Source organism: Microcebus murinus, chromosome 8, assembly GCF_040939455.1.
Source record: "Microcebus murinus isolate Inina chromosome 8, M.murinus_Inina_mat1.0, whole genome shotgun sequence".
NCBI lineage: Eukaryota > Metazoa > Chordata > Mammalia > Primates > Cheirogaleidae > Microcebus > Microcebus murinus.
In genome coordinates, this window is record NC_134111.1 from 86,944,105 (window position 1) to 86,963,574 (window position 19,470).

General features: G+C 38.9%; 1 protein-coding gene and 2 long non-coding RNA genes across 3 annotated transcripts in view; 1 reads left to right on the top strand and 2 right to left on the bottom strand.

The window, feature by feature from the left end:
* Positions 1 to 14,317, bottom strand: part of LOC105882614 (uncharacterized) — a 30,184-nt gene extending 15,867 nt beyond the window's left edge. Inside the window, exon 1 of the long non-coding RNA XR_012920618.1 lies at positions 14,230 to 14,317. This is a non-coding gene — a long non-coding RNA (uncharacterized LOC105882614). The remainder of the gene's footprint in view (positions 1 to 14,229) is intronic.
* The window catches only part of XRCC5 (X-ray repair cross complementing 5), an 89,522-nt gene that overhangs the window by 69,498 nt on the left and 554 nt on the right, over positions 1 to 19,470 (top strand). The window contains exons 17-20 of the mRNA XM_076005923.1: positions 5,724 to 5,833; positions 7,645 to 7,741; positions 9,760 to 9,827; positions 18,925 to 18,999. Of these exons, the coding sequence (XP_075862038.1) occupies positions 5,724 to 5,833; positions 7,645 to 7,741; positions 9,760 to 9,827; positions 18,925 to 18,999 (350 nt within the window). The remainder of the gene's footprint in view (positions 1 to 5,723; positions 5,834 to 7,644; positions 7,742 to 9,759; positions 9,828 to 18,924; positions 19,000 to 19,470) is intronic.
* LOC142872385 (uncharacterized) lies at positions 1,845 to 14,062 on the bottom strand. The gene is made up of 3 exons (XR_012920617.1): positions 13,986 to 14,062; positions 8,471 to 8,568; positions 1,845 to 2,014 (listed from the first exon to the last, which is right to left on the bottom strand). It is a non-coding gene; the product is annotated as an uncharacterized LOC142872385 (long non-coding RNA).

Sequence of the window (19,470 nt, forward strand, 5' to 3'; positions counted from 1 at the left end):
CTATCTCTCAGAAATATCCAGTTCATAAAATGGGGCCTCCCCTTTGTGAGTTCATAACAACACACTGTCCTTAGATGCACTCCTCACCCTTCCCCTGTGTGCACTGCATCTAGGGGAGCGGTGGGGCAGAACTGGCCCCTGCAGGTTGCATTTCCCAGGTTCCTGTGTTGAAAAGATTTCTGTTAGTACTAGGTTCAGCCAGTGGAAGACTTTGGAGGGAGATTGGTGGGGAGAAGGGAGGGAAGGAGAAACCAGGGTATCTCCTTCTCCCCTTCTGTGTTGGGCAGCGTCTCTGATCCCCCATGGCTTCAGCTTCCATAGGACAGGTCCTTGCCTCTATTTATACCCTGCCTTTTCTTTTTCTCCCATGCCAAGAGATGCTAAGGCCTTCTTGCTGTTGCTAATCTCTGGGCTATAACACCATTCTCAGTTGGCCTCACCACTCTTTGTTACCTACATACCAGTTGCCTGCGTTAAATTTCCTGTGTTAAATACTCAGAGTGATTTCTAGTCTTCTGGTTGGACTGATACATACACAGCCTTTAACCACAATGGTCAATTTATATCCTATAGAAATGGGCCAGAAAGGAAGCCTATTTGTGATGCGTTTCTGTTTTGTTTGGTTTTTTTTTTTTTTGGAGACAGAGTCTCACTTTGTTGCCCAGGCTAGAGTGAGTGCCGTGGCGTCAGCCTAGCTCACAGCAACCTCAAACTCCTGGGCTCAAGCAATCCTTCTGCCTCAGCCTCCCGAGTAGCTGGGACTACAGGCATGCGCCACCATGCCCGGCTAATTTTTTCTATATATATATTAGTTGGCCAATTAATTTCTTTCTATTGGCCGGGCGCTGTGGCTCACGCCTGTAATCCTAGCTCTTGGGAGGCCGAGGCGGGCGGATTGCTCAAGGTCAGGAGTTCAAAACCAGCCTGAGCAAGAGCGAGACCCCGTCTCTACTATAAATAGAAAGAAATTAATTGGCCAACTGATATATATATAAAAAATTAGCCGGGCATGGTGGCGCATGCCTGTAGTCCCAGCTACCCGGGAGGCTGAGGCAGAAGGATCACTGGAGCCCAGGAGTTTGAGGTTGCTGTGAGCTAGGCTGATGCCATGGCACTCACTCTAGCCTGGGCAACAAAGCGAGACTCTGTCTCAAAAAAATAAAAAAAATAAAAAAAAAATAAATAAAAAAAAAATTTCTTTCTATTTATAGAAGAGACGGGGTCTCGCTCTTGCTCAGGTTGGTTTCGAACTCCTGAGCTCAAAGGATCCGCCTGCCTCAGCCTCCCAGAGAGTTAGGATTACAGGCGTGAGCCACCGCGCCCGGCTGCATTTCTGTTTTAATTGCCTATATTAAAACACAAACTCCTTTTCTTGTCAATGTCTCTTGTATGTTTCTGGCTTAAAACACTGATTGTAGTTTATATATGAATTTAGTTTATGGAAGATTGGACTACTTGCCTAGAGCTTTAATTGCTGATGAATATTTCTTTTTATTCTCTTAATAATGAGTGGCCTGACATTATGTTTAAGTGCTCAGTTTTCATTATCGCTTTTAAATTTTGTTTTATTAAGATGCCATTGTCATTGGCTATATAAATTTGTTAACATTTAAAAATTATTTAACTGCTGAAATCTGCAAAGCGTACAGCTTTTCAATAAGTAAAATTCACATGAGGCATTGATATGGTGAAAAGAATTAAATTGGGAAACATCCTGTATGATGCCAGAGTTCAGCAAAATGGCTCGAGATGCCTATTTAGTCCTTTATGTATAACGTGTGACAGATGAAGGAACCTACTGCTTTTTTGGCTGTGTCAGGTGGAGAGGAAAAACCCACAATAAATGGCTTCCTTTCACTTTGTTGGAAACATCTTTGCCAACAGCAGAGGTAGTGAGTAAATGTAAAGTCAGAGGCAGACAAGCACATGGCCCTGGGTGTTTTGGCCCCTGTGACCATGAAACGAGGAAGGCAGGTGGTCCCTTCGGAGGACTTTGGATGGCGTTGAGTGTTTCCTGTAGAGAGGAAAAACATGTATTTAAGATTAGATGAGAAAACTGCCATTTTCCTCTTCTGAATCTGAATAACATTTTGAACATAACACTTGAAGTGTTCCTGTATTGAGACTAATTTTGTGTATCAACGTGGAAGATGCTGGGTTAATATATAATACCCACATTTAAAACCTCAAAATCTGGAACAGACATTTTTGAAGTACTACTTAAAATAAATGACAGCCCTATGCATGACTTAGTACCCTAAGATGGATGGCCCTTCCAATGGCCATTTTTTTATATTAGCTACTAATGAGTATTATTGAGTCACTGACTAATTCTGAAGAACATTTTGGTGAATTATAATTGGGGCTGTGATTTACTGAGTATGAAGACTGACAGGCCATTCCATAGCCCTGTAATTGGTGTGGAAGCAGAGAAAAAGCACCCCGATGGTCAGCATTCCGTTTCTGTGGGACGGAGGGTGGTGGCAAACTCAAAAGCATAATCCAGCCAAAGGAGAATGTTATTTTTGTCAGCCCTTTTTGCATTTTACTTGTATTAAGAATGGCAGGGAAATGTGAAGTGCCACCAAACTTTGGAAGGGCAGTCTCTTGTCCACATCCTATTCTTATATTCAGTATATTAAAGCATCATCCATCACAGCTATGCCCTGGTGTTAAATGGTTCATTATAGTCAATGAACCACAAAATAGTCTAGGTAGAGCGACAGAATTTAGAATCATGGCCCAGATGCACAGGCCATGTAACTGATTATTCCTAGAAGGGCAAAATCTGGTTTTTTGTATTCATTGAATTTTTTGGAAGTTGGGATGTGTTTATGCACCTGTGTTTCTGAACTCTTTGGAGGAAAAGACAGAACAGTCCAACACGTAAATAAGAAAAACCAAATCCAAATAGGCCCGCAGATACATGAGGACTTCATTTTCAAATAGAAACTGGATGTTGAGACTCCTACTTCCTTTTCTTTGTATACCTTCTTTCATGTGTTGTTATTGCAAATGGATTGTTGGCTTTGGCATGTGCTTTATTTTAGTCAATTGAATATTTTTCTCTGTAAGATGGCAACTGTGTGTTCTATCATATTTCAGGAAAAAAAATGAGTCAGGAAGCTATTTTTTTGCGAAGCAATTCAGTACCTTCTAGTTGCTTCATGAGCTCCTAGCTCCTAAGACTCCCTGAGTTTCAATCCTTAATCCTTCATCTCTTTCTACTCTTTTTATTATAGTCTTTATGTAATAGTTTGGACATAGAGATAGCTTTCTTCTTTAAATAATCTCTTCTGTTAGTATCTGTGATGCCATATCCTCCTGGTTTTCTCCTCTCTCTCTGACTCTTCCTTCTTAGCCTCCTTCTTCAGCTCTTTCCTCTATCCAACCTCTAAGTGCTGTAGTTCCTAAAAGGCTTGATCTTGACCTTCTTATTTCTTCTACCCTTTCTAAATAGCCAAGCTCTACACTGTCTCAGGACTCTCACACACACTGTTCTCTCTTCTTAGAACTCCCTTCCCTCTAGCCCTCTTCTGTCTAATTCTCATTCCTTCTTTTTCGTCCCCTTCTTTTTTGTCCGTGTTCTGGACTATTTACTTTTCTCCAGACACCTGTGTGTTCCCACCTCTTCTTCCTACTTTGGCTCATTCTGTTTCCTGTTGTACAATGGCCAAATCTATTTTCATTGCCTAGCTGAAAAGCCATGTTAATTCATGAAGCTTTCTATAATCACTAAAGGTTTTTTAAAATTTAGATCAATTATAATATATTTTATAATACTCATAGCCCTCTTCACATTTACTTCCTACTATTATTTTTGTGTATATGCATTATATCCCCTATTAGACTATAAACTCAAAGGCAAAGGTCTTATCTTCAACTTAATTGTATCTCTCATAAAACACAGCATAGTGCCTTATACATAATAGTTATATGTAATTAGGATAAATTAATGAAGTATATACTAGGATAAATTAATGAAGATAATCACTAAATCAAACAAAGAGAAATAGTTTCCTAAGAGAGTTCTCATTCTCATTTCAAAAGAAGTAGGGAACTTCGAGCCTCTAGGATTACTACCCTTGGTTGGTAAAGGTTTTTGTTTGTGCCCTGGTATATAACTTCGAGTAAACTTTATATCAGACTGAGAAGGTACACTGCTTTGTTATCAGACATTTCTGTTACTTTGCCTGTCAAGCTGAAAAAGGGAGATAGCTTCTATTTGCTTTGAGCTTCTTGTCGATGGTTTTCTGCTCTGCCTACTAATCAGGGTTGTATTATTTACCTTGTTTAAAAAGACCCATCTGGACGTTCTTTCTCTCCTTTGAATTGTAGTTGGATATTAATTCACTGTTCTAGAATACATGGGTAAAGATTTCTGAAATTGCAAGGAAATGTTTCTTTAATCCCTCAAGTTTGTTAAGTGCTTTATTATAATGGAGATCATAATCTCCTAGTTGGTGGAAAAGATGAAATGGTTACTGGGGATATTTCTCCCTTGCTGCAGAAGTGCTATATGAGAAAATACTTCGTGAAGTTTTTTTTTTAATCCTTTCCACATGCTGTAAGGTCCTTAGGAAATAAGTAGATAACACTGATTCCATGTCTTTCATAAGGCATTGAGTAATGTTCAGGTCACTGTGATTCACAAAGTTAGTGGCCTTGAGCCTTTATTGGTGGAGCTTGAAAGTAGTTTTCCTTAGCATTGTGCACACACATTCAGAGCTATTAGAATGCTGAAATGAGGCTGTGATTTGGGGAAACATGCAGTCACATATCTTGACCATTCAGCATAAATCGCCAAATAGCCAGCTGGTAGTGAGTGGCTGGAGGGAACAAAGGAAAGCGGGCTGTTAGGCCATGAATGCTCACATCTCCTTCGTTTGTTCTTCTACACAGATTTTAAGGGTCATTTATGATCTGCTCAGCAAATTAAGTTTCCTGATGACTTTTACGTTTCTATTTTCCTCTGCTTTTTTTTCATACTGAAGAACTTTTTTGTTTCTTTGTGAGGCAACCTCAAGTTGTAACCCACCTTGGAAATGATAACATTATTAATATATTTCTTCTTTCTATAGCATTGATAGTGCTGCCAGTTAGTGTTTATTAAGTATTCATGGCTTGTGAAGTGCTAAGCAACAGAGAATTTAGGTCCAGCTAATGGGTATAAGATATATAATAATGATTTCTCATTCTAAAGGGATATTATGTAAAGACCAGAGCTGGTCTTTTCTAACTTAACCTGGGATTGGTAGAAATTGGGATGTCCCTGGTTCATTATTTTTCATCGCCTGGCACTGTTTGGCAATAATCCTGGGTGGAATTAGGAGAGGAACTAGAAAGGATCTATTTTCTTTAGTTGCTCCTAAATTCTGGAGGGAAAATAAAAAGTTAATGACAAAAACAATTTAAAAAACAATGACCACAACCTAGTGTATGACATCCCTAAAAGAAGTATTTAGCCATGATGCTCAACATTTTGGAATTAAATTTTACTTTAATTACTTGGAATTAAATTTACTTTAATTTTATTTTAATGACAAATATTAATAAATATTATCCAAACTTCTCAAATATAGGCTTTTGAAATTAGAATTTTGCATCTCATCTCCCCCTAAAAGAAGTATGACTATTGTCCATCTGGCAATGAGGCTCTTGAACCATACATAATACAGAAGAACACCCTCTCTCTAACAAGCATCAATTGTCTTATGTTCTAGTGAGTCAGCAGCTCATAAATCACATTGAACAGTTTTTGGATACTAACGAAACACCATATTTTATGAAGAGCATGGACTGTATCAAAGCCTTCCGTGAAGAAGCCATTCAGGTAATGCTGTTCTCACCTGTCTTCTCCTCCCAAACAGTTGGTCACCATCACAAAGGAGTGACATATTGCATTCTACAAATAAGCTTGGGCTTTGGAAATAATCATTCTCAATGTGAATAGCAGCGTATGCCAAGAGAAGTAGAAATGACTAAACTCATATCACTATCATTGTCATTTCTGACGGGCAACAAAGGTGGGTGGGATGTTTTCTCCCTGGGCGTTAGCTTTTTATTACATGAAAGCCCTGGCTTTGTGTTCCTACTTAGGGAACCAAGGGAATTTCTGTGGTAACCTCTAGTGGCCCAGTCATTATTGTAAAGGACAGGCTAACTATTTTAGGAAAATTGATGGAAAATGTATATTGATATAATTATTGAAAAAGATTTTATGAAGACAGAAGTAGGGATCTGAATGCCAGGAAAAAAAGAACACTGAAAATTAATTACTCAGTTCCCCTCCCTTTGGCATAGGTTAAGTTTTGTTTGTTTTATTAGAAATTTTTGGAAAAAACTTTTTAAAAACCTCCCAAATGATTTATAGACTTTTATACATTTAGGCAAGAGATGAACAAGTTTAAATTAGAAAGTATATTTCTAAAGTAGGTATGGTTGTATATGTTCTTGTGTGGTGCTTCTTAAATATTTGCTGAATGAATGAACAAATTAATGCTTGAATAATTTAAGTGCTTACAAAGAATGACAGGAAAATGAGAAATTCATTAAAATTAGATTAGAGTAAAAAATTCAGAAGTAAATGACCCAAATGCCCTACAGATAAGAAACAAAATTTTGGAAAAGTAGGGTCAAGACAAGACTGAGGATGACTCAATTGGGTGGAGAAAGATTTGGTTGGACAGAAAGAAGTAGTAAAAATGTATCGCTTGTCATTCGCACTGCTCCAGGCTAGATGGAGTGTTTGGTAGCACTTCTGTGCTATGCGTGGTTGCCACTGCATGTCCTTAAAAGTACCAGGTCACTGGGTTTCTTTTTCTTTTTTCCTTTTTTTTAACTGTTTTTTAGAGACAGTATCTTGCTATGTTGCCCAGGCTGGTCTCAAATTCCTGGGCTCAAGTGATCTACCCACCTCAGGCTCCCAATGAGCTGGAACTACAGGTGTGCACCACCACACCTGTGTTTCTTAAAAAAAGAGAGCCAGCGATGGAAAAGGAGCAAAAGACTTTAGAGACAATCAGTCTTCATGTGGAGACCTTTTCTGAACTATAAAAACTCAAAAAGAAAGAAAGGAAGAAAGTTTTATACAACAGTTAAGAAAATGAGATGCTAAATGTTATTTGCTCCTATGTAGGAATTATAATTTTTGTGTGGCATATTATAGCATGTGAGTGTGTGTATATTTTAGATATTTTGCACAGAAATATTTATAAATGAAATAATAGGACTGAATTTTGCATCCAAACAATCCTAGGGCTATGGGAGAAGGCAGGGGTATAGATGGACCAAGATTGGTTGGGTTGATACTTATCGAAGCTGGGTGATTAGTCCATGTATGCTCACTGAATTATTCTTTCCGATTTTGTTTGGAATTTCCTATATTAAAAGTTAAGAAACAAAGAGCCAGGCCACCAAAAAACCATGTGGCTCTGGGATATCTGTACCTTCCACAGATGGAAGCATTTCTGGTCCCCAGTGAACATAGCTCAGTTTGAAATGCCACCTTCTCATTTACCAAAGAACATTTTTTGTATATATAAATTGTGGTGATTCAAAATAGGTAGTACTTTGGTCTGGGTCTGGACTGGGTTTGTGTTTACTCTGACTTGCCATTTCTCCCCCTCCAACTTGCCACCACAGTTTTCAGAAGAGCAGCGCTTTAACAGCTTCCTGAAAGCCCTTCAAGAGAAGGTGGAAACTAAACAGTTAAATCATTTCTGGGAAATTGTCATTCAGGGTAAGTTTTCATTCGTCTTTGTGTACAAATACTTATGCCATTTTTTTTCTAAATAAGCATACAAATTCTAAATATAAATTCTGTTATGTGCTGAGTTGGGGGGGAAGGGGACCTGATGATTTTCTACTTAGCTTTGGGTAAGGGTCTCCCTTGCTAAGCCAAGATGCAAAGTGGTAAGTAATAAGTAAATATGTAAGTCCCATCTGAAACTTTGAGAAGCATGACCCATTTCCAAGGTTATGCGTTCCTGTTTGTGGAGTGGAGCAACAGTGCAGGCAAGCTTGCCCCTTTTGCAGGTTCTTAGGCCATTTCAGTCCTGCTGGATCCACAGCACTTTGATTGACCTCACTGTATTTTGCCTCCCTTCTGCCTTTCATGATCGTGTTCTTAGGCTTTGGGTATCAGCAGGCCAGCATCTTTGTGCACCAAAGCCATTCAGTTCTTCTCTTGTTCACAGCAACCAATTGCACATTCCACCCAGAGAGAAAGCAGCACACATACTCTCAGTGTTAGGCTTGATCTCTGCTTTTATTTATGCCCTTTGCCCATTTTTTATCCTGATCTGATTTTCTTTTAGAACCTAAGTATAAGATATTACCTATTAAAAATACATATTATGAAAATAGTGATGTTTAAGAGTTAATATGATACTTTTGACTTATCGTAGGGATGCACAATTAATTTCAACCTGTCTTCCTGTCCAAATTCTATATAAAAGGAGTCACATACCTATCTATTCCACTTCTAACGGGCAGCTTTTCATCATACAGGCTCACACAGGCAACCGTCTCCTTGACAGTTAATTTTTCAGCCCTTTAACTTCTACACTGGGGAGGAAAAGCAAAAGCAATTAGAATAGGTGGTGAATAGGGCTTCCTCAAATCACTTTTGTGTCTCTGCTGCCGACCTAGTAGATGAAAGAGATTGGTTTTGTTATTTATTGAATGTCTACAGCATATTATTTGCTGAAGAGAAACTTACAGGACATACGCAAGATACATATTTTCCAATAGATTTTATGCTGCTGAGAGAATACAAATGACCTATGTCATTTGTAGGTAAAAATGGATGTCAAATGCATGTGTGCTTTTCTGAAAGAATATTGTGCATCAGCCATCTGAGGTAGGAAAAAAAGGAAGAAGAGAAAACAGAAGAATAGATTTTCTGTCTTTGATTTGCTCTCACTGAGCTGAAAGTGATGCTCTGTGCTAAGTGGTCAGCGTGCCTCCTGTTGAGCATGTTTCCTTCTGCCCTAGTCCTCTGGCCACTTTGTCAATAGCCAGTAACACTGCTATAAGCCAAAATGTGTCCAGAGTCCCCTATTGGGTTCCTGATGGGTTTGGATAAAAGTTTATACAGTCATTCAGTTATCATTTATTTATTGAGCTTCTGCTATATACTACACTAAGTCCTCAATGTTGATAGGTTCTTGAAAACTGCAACATTAAGTAAAAGGTATGTAACAAAACCATTTTCTTCTCATCAACACTATAAAAAAAGTGACATGATTCAAGGATCTGCTATATGTCATTTCACTTAAAGTTACAGATTCCAAGAACCTATCAACAACGTTAAGAACTTTCTATACATTAAGGGGGATAGAAAGATGAAACAGCCCCTGATAAAAGTATAGTCCATTCAGAGAGATACCATATGCACAAGTAGTTATACAACATAAGGTATGACGAGAGCCATTCCAAAAGGATAAAAAAGTGATCTGGTAATTCTAAAGAAGGGAAGGCTATTTCTTTCTGGAGTTGATCAAGGAAGGTTTCGTGGAGCTAGTGGCATTTGAGATGCCTTTATTGCTTATTGCGCAAGCAAAAATAGGAGAAGGCTAATGTCAGATAAAACAAACAGTGTGAATCAATTGCCTTTGTAGTTTTATATTTTTTATAGAACAGAGCACCTGTAGTAAAAATCTTTAGCACAAAGTGGGGAAGAGGTGTGGTGGGAAGGAAAGTAAGATTGGGATTGATTATTTGCATGTGGATTTTACTCTGTGAATTATTTTTTAGATGGAATTACTCTCATCAGCAAAGATGAAGCCCCTGGAAGCTCTGTCACAGCTGAGGAGGCCAAAAAGGTATTGAGGGGTAACTCCCTTTCTTTAAATGAATTATTGCAGTGGATATTACTTTCTTGATACCCTTGAAGAAGTTAAATTTTAAGGATAAAATAAATTATCCCATTTTTTATTCAACCAGTGAGCAAATTGCTTCTACTGCAGCATCCTCATGGGAGAAATTGTTATCTTTCTTTGGTTTCCTGTAGGCCATGGTTGCATTTCTAGAATTTACCTATAATCTCAGCCTTAATAGCTCTAGAACTGCTGAACTCCATAGAGCATACCAGACTCAGCCTAGGCCCTGGTAAAGGCTATGAAATCCAGCTAGCCCAGTGAGCATACATTAGTCACCTGGGGACCTTTTTTTTTTTTTTAAATACCAATTAAAAATCAGAATAGCCCCAGAAATTATACTGGTCTAAGATGGGTCCAGGGCCTGGTTTGTTTGAGTTTTGAAAGCCCTCAGATGAATGTAATGTGTAGGGGTAGAGAAACACTGGTATTCTAGCACAAGGGGCATATAGGGTTTTCAGTAAAAGACCCCCATATATGCAGACCCCATGAGCTTTTTATCAACACAAATTGTTAGGTCAAGGCCTCCCTGCTTGGTATGTAAGTACTGCATATGATTTAGCTATGAGTCAAATACATGTGGCTATTTCGTTCAGTAATCCTTCATTATACCTCAAGGTTGTGATGAAATTTTAATGAAATTAAATTGAATAGCTCAAAAGTATATAGTTCATAACATTCAGTTTCAATTACAGTCATTGATTGATCTAGTCTTGCTAGCACAGTACCTGGCAACTGTCAGCCTCTGAGCTTCTGCTCTGTGCTGGGCACAGTACTGGATGACATGACAGCACCCCTGTCCTCCAGAAGCTTACATGGTCAGTTATAAGGGAGCATAAGGAGACAAGAGAGACTCAAAAACTCTACAGGCTAAGGGAGAGCTTGGTCTGGGGCTGGCAGATAGGAATCCATTAGAGAAGTGACAGGAACGACGCTGGAAATGTATATCATGTGGCTAAATTCAAGCCAAATTAAAAATGTCTTGAATTTTCAACTCAGTAGAGGCATTTGGCAGAAACCATTGTATTGTTTGGGAGAGAAGTTAGGATATACAGGAATTTTTATTAAGCACTTTGCCTGGCAAAAGATTTGTTAAAAAATCAGATATGGTTCCTACTTTTAAGGAACAAGATCCTGAAATTTTAGAAGCAATAGAAGGTGATGATTATTTTCTCGGAAGGAGTTCCATGGTGTCTGTACCCTTTTCTGCCGCAGTCAGTGCTGAGTACCATGGGCTTGAGTATGTCATTTAACTGTTTGGTTTTATTTCTTTATGTCACTTTATACAATGTTGGGATAATATTTTCCTCTTGAACTAGGATCTGTCAGTCAGGGTTCCCTGGAGAAACAGAACCAATAGAACGAACACACACACACACACACACACACACACACACACACACACACACACACACACACACACACACACACACACACACGAGAGAGATTGATTGACTGACTTTAAAGAATTGACTTATGGGATTTGTAGGACAGGCCAGCAGGCTGGAAACTCAGGCAGGATTTCTATGTGACAATCTTGAAGGAGAATTCCTTTGTCAGGAAACCTCAGTTTTTGCTCTTCAGGCCTTCAACAGATTGGATGAGGCCCACCAACATTATCAAAGGTACTCTTCCTAAAGTAAGCTGATTGTAAATGTTAATCACATCCACAAAATACCTTCACAGCAACATCTAGAGTAGTGTTTAATGGAACAGCTAGGCACCATAGCCTAGCCAAGATGACACACAATATTAACCGTCACATGGGTCAAAGAATTAGTTTCTGCTAAACAAGTAAAATAAGTCAAGACAAATAATTTTAGTCATTATTGCATTCTTTAAAATCTATCATTCAGGCGAGAGTATAACAGTTTTTGGAGGAAGTGAGAAGCACGGATCTAAAAAGGTGACGCTTCCTTCCAGCGGTGCATCTTAACCAGAGATGTCACAGCTAAGCGCAGCTAGAACATTAGAGAGGAAAGAAATCTAAAAATGGATAAAATGCACTTGCAAACTGTGTGGGGCTTGTTTTATATTGCAAATGCTGTATCTTCTTTGGAATTTAAGGGCACTGAGCCTAAGCATCAGGAATGTTAATGTCTGATAATGAAGCTATAGAGAGAAATTTCAGTCAATGACCAGGTATAAGGTGGTGTCCTTAGCATATCATCAGGCTGATTTCACTTGTAGTTTCAGACACCTCTGGAAACTTCGCCATCTTCAATTAGAGAAAATATAGTAAAAAACAAGTGAAAAGAATCTCTTCTACTCCCACCACTGGTTGCCTGGCTTTGGTGCCTTCCTTTTGGAACACGGTGCTTCCATAATCAAGGCACAGTAATTATCCTTCCAATACTAGCAGCAAAACTTAACGTCACTGTCATAGCAGAACAGAAATTAGGAAATTCAACTAAAGTATATTGATAACAGCTCTGTGCTAGGCACTTTGATATACATCATCTCACAGCCTTCAAAAAAGTATATTTATTGCACATTAACCTCGAAGACTCTCTTTCACATCTAGAAAATGACATTCTCTTTTTTTCACATTTACCGGTGCTTCAGTCAATTTAATATTTATACCAAATATTTACATAAGATTCTGCCTTCTAAGAAACATTCACATTATATGATGTTTACCTAGAATACTATATATATATATATATATATATATCATACCTGAGTAATGGTAGAAAATAATGGGAATAAAATTTTGTGTTTATCTAAATCCAGCACCAAAGAGCCCTGTGCTATCTCTGCGATTCTCACAGTGATCTGCTAAAACTTGGTAGGAAGGAGCAGGAACTGTCATCCCTGTTACCACTGAAAGCCAAGCCCCCAAAAGGTTGAGCGGGGTTACACTGTGAGCACACAGTGTAGGAGGCAGTAGGAGGATTAAAAGGCTGGTTGCTGTGCACTATGCTGGACCTTCATTCCTAAATGGATTATATCTTATAAACAGAATCTTACACTAACAGTCTCTTTATCTCAACAAATAATTGGCCTAGAACCAGGTGGTGGATGGAATGACCTGGAAGACTATAAAGTAGAGCCTGTAATTCTGATTCCCCTTTACCACATCTGATTTGTGAGATTAAGCTTTATGTCCTCTTTAGTAAATATCACATGAGCCCTTTGTTTTTCAGAGTGGAAAGTTGATCCTTTGTATTAAAAATGTTTTTAGGCCAGGCGCGGTGGCTCACGCCTGTAATCCTAGCTCTCTGGGAGGCCGAGGCGGGCGGATTGCTCCAGGTCAGGAGTTCGAAACCAGCCTGAGCAAGAGTGAGACCCCGTCTCTACTAAAAATAGAAAGAAATTAATTGGCCAACTAATATATATAGAAAAACATAGCCGGGCGTGGTGGTGCATGCCTGTAGTCCCAGCTACTCGGGAGGCTGAGGCAGAAGGATTGCTTGAGCCTGGAGATTGAGGTTGCTGTGAGCTAGGCTGACGCCATGGCACTCACTCTAGCCTGGGCAGCAAAGCGAGACTCTGTCTCAAAAAAAAAAAAAAAAAATGTTTTTAAATGGCATCTGTTGATGTTTAGAAAGAGGTATAGAAGGGAGAGTACACATAGAGATGATAAGGAGGAGAATTGCAGAGGACAATTCTGGCTCAAGAAAACTGATTCCTTCTGGTTTAATAGAGGCATGCCTCAGCTATTTCTGTTAGGGGGAAGGGTAATCACTGTTGACCATACACTGAAATACTCATTTGTATTGCCTTTAAGTTAAGTTTGGTCACTTCCCAAATAATCATTTAAGCAAACTTGACTATAATCAGAGATTAAAGAACAATCCTAGTCCATTTAAATTTTTTTGAGGTATTTGCTGTCTATTATTGAAAGTTAGCAAGCTGTCAAATTCTTGCTATTAAATATTGACATTTGAAAGGATATAATTATCCAGGATGTCCATTTTAAATGAAAATTAAGGCTGGGTATGATGACTCACTCTTATAATCCCGGTACTTTGGAACACTGAGGTAAGAGGGTCTCTTGAGGCCAGGAGTTCAAGACCAGCATGGGCAACATAGTGAGACCCTATCTCTATAAAAAATGTAAAAAATAAATAAGTGAAAATTAGATTATAACGTTATACTTACACAGCCATCTTAAGGAGAGCCATTTCCTTCCAGTGTGTTTTAGAAATAAGTGGATTTTATGAGAAATAGAGGTAAGTCAGCCCTGCTTTAGAAATAAAATATTCTCCCTGACATAAGTTTAGGTAGTCCCTTTCTTTCAAGTTTCCTGGTACCTCTCATTTCCTTTTGAATCCTAGGCATAAATATTGCCCCTCTTTTATACTCATTTTTATTATCATCATAACCTGCCAATTCTTTCACTTACGCTCTTTCTAATTGGGTTGTGAGACATGCCATCAGCACGAGATTCGGTAAAGTCAGCGTAGAGCCCTTGTGTGCCCTTCGTCTATCGGTTAGTTCTCGTGGTGTGGCCTTGTGATGGGGAGGGGGGAAGTGATATGTCTGAGATCTCACAGTAAGTCACTGGCCAGGAATCTAGTTCTAGAACGGACTCTTGGTCTTCTATTCTTTTCATTCTCTACTCTGTGTTGAGAACACAGTGGGAAAAGGATTTATCCCCATTGCTTTGGAATGTTGTTTTTCATGGGATTCCAAGAGGCTGAGCTATGTCTAAATAATCATTTGATACAAGCTCTATGGGAAAAAAAATCATCATTTTAGTACTTGTTTTCCCTGTAACTGCCTAATCTATCCTTTTTGTTGTTGTTGACATTTATTGATTTTCCACCTTAGCATCACAGATGCTCGGAGCTTAGTGATCAGGTCATTTTACCTATTCCAGCTAGAGAGGTGAAGTTGACTAGCTCCATGTCTCCCACCAAGTTAGTGGCTGGCAGAATTGACTAGAATCCAGACCCTCGGACTCCCACTACAGTCACCTCTCCACCACCCCATGGTGCCATCTCCCCACGCCTCCACCTTTATAATGCCACGTCTACCAAGAGGAAAGAAATTCACACTCCCTCTTTCAAGAGTATACTCAGTTTTGTGTGTGTGAGTAAGAGATTTCCAAAGCCTTGGGAAGGATTATAAAATAACATTTAAGGATCATTTCTTGAGAATAGTACTCTAAAATTGCTGGCTCCTGTTGGACCTTTGCTCTTTTCTGCCTAAATCTCTGGTAGAGTTTTTTATATGCTAATACAAGAACAGCAATAATGAAAATGTCACAGTATTACCTAATACTTGTTCAGAGCTTGAACTCAATTTATTGAGGTGGAACATGCAAACAGTAAATGCACAGATCTTAAACGTGCAACTTGATGACTTTTTTACACATCCATATACCTGGAAACTCATCACCCAGATCAAAATAATAGAACATTTCCATCACCCTGGAGGGCTCCCTTGGTATCTTTCCAATCAGAACTCCCCTGTCCCCTGAAGTAACCATTATTCTGACTTCTGTCACTTGACAGTAGTTTTGCCTGTTTTTGACCTTGATATACTTGGAATCATGCCTTTGTGATTCATCCATGTTTCAGTTACTCATCCTTTATTGTGGCTGTATATTTATACCACAATTTATTCATCTATTCTCTTAATGACGGACATTTGCCCGTTTCCAAACCTTAGTAATTACGAATAAAGATGCTGTGGATGATCCTGTACATATCATTTAGTGGAAAGATATTGGGTATAATACTAGGAATTAGAACAAAAACTTACACTACCGCAAAGAATTTTTGTGTACTTTATTTCTTGTGAAACTTACCACAGTCTTATAAGTAGGGTAAGTAGTAGTGTTCCCATTTTATTTTTGAGGAAAATTAGTTATAAAAAGGTCAGGAGGCTTGCTCATGGTTCCTGAGAAACTGATGGAGCTGAGGTTATGGTTGTGTTTTCCACACTGGGCTGCAGGATTTTTCTGCTGCACCCCGTTGCCTTTATAGCATGAAAAAAGCTATAGGTAGCATTCATAAAATGCAAGTGTATGTCATTTTAGGCAAAACACATGCAAACTGATTTTTATTCTTTCTGATGCTTTTTTATGCATCTGGATTGTGGATGACCATTTGGAATCACCTGATGGTGTTGGCGTTAGCCTGATGGACTCCATGTGTTTTTAATTTGGGGCTTGGTAAGGGTCTGAGCATGAGCTGATTGTTAGTTTTTAGTCTTATGGAGGGATGGGACTGGCAGTTTCTACACAGAGGTTATTGATTCCATTTCTCTGCTTGTGGCCAGGATTGTATTTCCGTGTACTTGAAAAATAATAGATTAGCCATTTTATAAAGATCTCCAGGTAAGGAGGCCCTCTTTTTTTTTTTTTTTTTTTTTTTTTAATAGATATTTGGTACATCTGTAAAGGAGGCCCTTTTGTGGTAACCCCAAGTAAGTGACTGTGGCTTGAGGAAGAAAGAATGTGTCACACAATGTCCTTTCTATTTATTCTCTATTTTTTCAGTATATTGCAGAGAGAAAGAACACGAGAAAAGATGAGAGGTGACTCCTACCCCTTTCTGCTGCGTTCAGAGAATCCGTTGCTTTTATTGAGAAAGCAGGCCAATCATTGAATTCTCTGCTGTGTCTCTAGCTTCTCTGCCTCTGCACAGCCTGGAATTACTTGCAGTTAAAAACTCTGATGATGAGGAGTGATATGTGTAAGAGATCAGCCTTGCCTGGGGCTCTGGGAAGGATAATGGATGGCAGCCTAGCTTTTAGCTATAATTTGCTTACACAGAAATGTGAAGCAAATCTGTCAGGAAAAGCAGTTGCAGATGTTTAGCATGTGATGGAAATGAAGGGGTTTTTTGCTCCTGTTCCTCTCTTCATAGGAATTTGGCCTTGTCTCACAGATGTGCCATTTGTGTTTAATTATATATACCATGGTCATACTGTGCAGACGGCCCTATCTTAATTTATCCTTTAATTGCATTGTGAAAGGGGCTTTGCAGGAGGGGAGGGAGTGGGAATTGGAGCTTTTAGAGGCTTAGTGCCAAAAAACATGGAGGATTTTTCTAGATTCATCAATAAATAGCTAACTAAGGGATAATAAAAGATGTACTGGAGTTTGTCATCTGTTTGGAAGGTGCTGGTCATTTGTGGCCCCACAGAGGTTTATGATAGCAGGACATAGCTCTACTTTTTATTCTCTTCACCCCAACTGGATAACTTTTATCCTGTAGCCATATATTCCTGATATAGGGAAAACCATGCAGGGGTAATGAGAATGAGTGAGAGAAGAAAGAGACAAAGTGAAAATTATGATCATAACCAGGAAAACCCTAAATAAAGATTGATTTGAGAATCTAGGATGGAGCACAATTTGCTTAACTTTTAGACATAAACCATATGTCAGTAAATGTATGGATTTCTTATTTATCTGTATTTGGCCTGCAGATATCTTTATTAATAATCACCCTCAATAAAGAAATAGAATTAGTGATACAGAAAGCTTCATTACAGTTCTGCTCCAGACTGTCTGCCCCCATTGCTGGGATTTTCCGTCTCTTGTACCATTGGTTTGCAGCCCTGCACATGATCCAGTTTACAGGCAACAAAGGGCTGTGGAAAGATCCATAAATATCCTTGGAAGACAATAAATCCCTTATTCACTCAGTCAAAATGGAAGTTAACGAATAGCGAGGTGGTTTTAACTGGGGGCAGGGCGGGGGGCAGTCCAGAAGAGAGGTTAAGTCAACAATCCATGCTCACTGTGCTGACGAAGGCAGTGCCCAGTTGGGCAGACGTGGCCTCTGCTGTTGTCATTTCGTTGCCTATGTGTGAATTCCCTTACCTGAGGAAAGAAAGGACAGTCAGAAGTTGCTTCTTGAAACTTGTTTCACACAGCCTAATATTTAACAAGTGACTTTGGTTTATGATTTGTTAAAGAGATATATTTTAGTTTATTTATAGGTCTTAGGTTTCAGAGGCTTTGACTGTATCCATTATATCATAAAAATACCAGCAATGTAGAGGGAAAGCAGTTCTTGCCATTTTTTCATGTTGAGAAAATGAGAGAAGTATAAACTATACTTTTCCCTCTTGGGTGGAGGCAACAACAAGAGAGCAGAGGTGAGTTGGAAGGCTGGCTCCCCACTCCCTGCACGTGGCTCTGAGGAATGCCACCAGAAAGGGACATACCCCACCTGGCACCACTGCCTTTAAAACACTCCTACATATGGGGCCCGGCTAGCTCAGTCGGTAGAGCATGAGACTCTTAAAACACTCCTACAGCCTGTCCAGAAGACCACCTTCCCATGCTAGGATAGGTAGGCATTGCTAGAACCTAGCTTTTAGCTGTACTTACCACATGCCTTGAAGAAAAATACTCCCTGCTATTATCTCTTGGAGGGACAAGATTTAAAAAGAGTGTTCAGATAATTTTCAAGGGCATTCACTACCCCTTTAAAATCAGATTGCCATCCCAATCCTCCTATACTTTACTTCAAGGTCTTTGCTTTTCTATGTCTCTGCCTTTTAGAAGCTCCAGATCTAGAACACTGATGCTGAGCTATTGTTTTTTCATCCATTCCTCATACACCTATTTTAAAACAATTTCTAACACAAATTGAAAGATTTTCATAAAAGGAATTAAACAACCTCCAACCTCACCCATTTTTGCATTTTTCATTTCATACAGGAAGTCCCTTCTTTACACTTTTTTGTCCTCAGGAGAGTTCAAGAATAGATGATTCTAATCTTGACTTGATTCTTACACTCCTTTCAAAATAGCATACTGGTTTGGGATTTTGTTTATTAATTTTAACAAGTCCCCACTGAAGCAGGAATGGAAATATCAGACATCCACCATGCTGATACGGAACCTTCCACATAGTCACTGTCCTGACGAGCCATGTCACTTCCTCCCTCTGCACAAGCACTTTCTCTGGTGACTATTAGTATTGAACCTCAAAATTGGACATCTCATTCAGAGCCATGTGAAAGGGAGTAGGCCAGGATGTTGTTTCAGACCTTCTTAGGTTTGCCTTTGGCAGTGCTAGCAGCTTATTCTTCCATCAAAAGAGGCGAAAAATAACTGGCTTTGTATTCACAGTTTCTGGCTTCCAAAGAAAAACCAAATGAAAATGCAGCAGCCGTATTTGAAGAAGGTGGTGATGTGGACGATCTAGTAAGTACTTTTAATGTATGCCAGGTGTTCTCATGATCGAAATCACCTGAGCTGTAAATACAGCCACACAGGCGGCTTATCATAGATTTGTTGCTTATTTTTGTTTTAATTTCTAACACACCAGAAACTCCCTCCACTATTATTTATTGCCATTATAAATTTAATCAGGTAATTTCTGATAGAAATTTCTGTGTTTCATGGTTTCAGTTATATTTTTCATTCAGATTAATCCTCTCCATTGAAAGGCTAAAAAAGAGCTTAGGGAGGCTAATCCTTTAGTAACAAAATATTATAATTCACTGAAATTACTCTTAACCAAAAATAAGCAATACAACATGTAATTTGTGTGGGTTGACAAAAACAGCCTTTAAAAAGCCTACCTCCTAAATGTTCTCAATTAACTCAGTGTAAACAAAGTAGACTGATAAATGGCATTTGAGGATTTCATTCTGAACCTCATTTTACTATGTT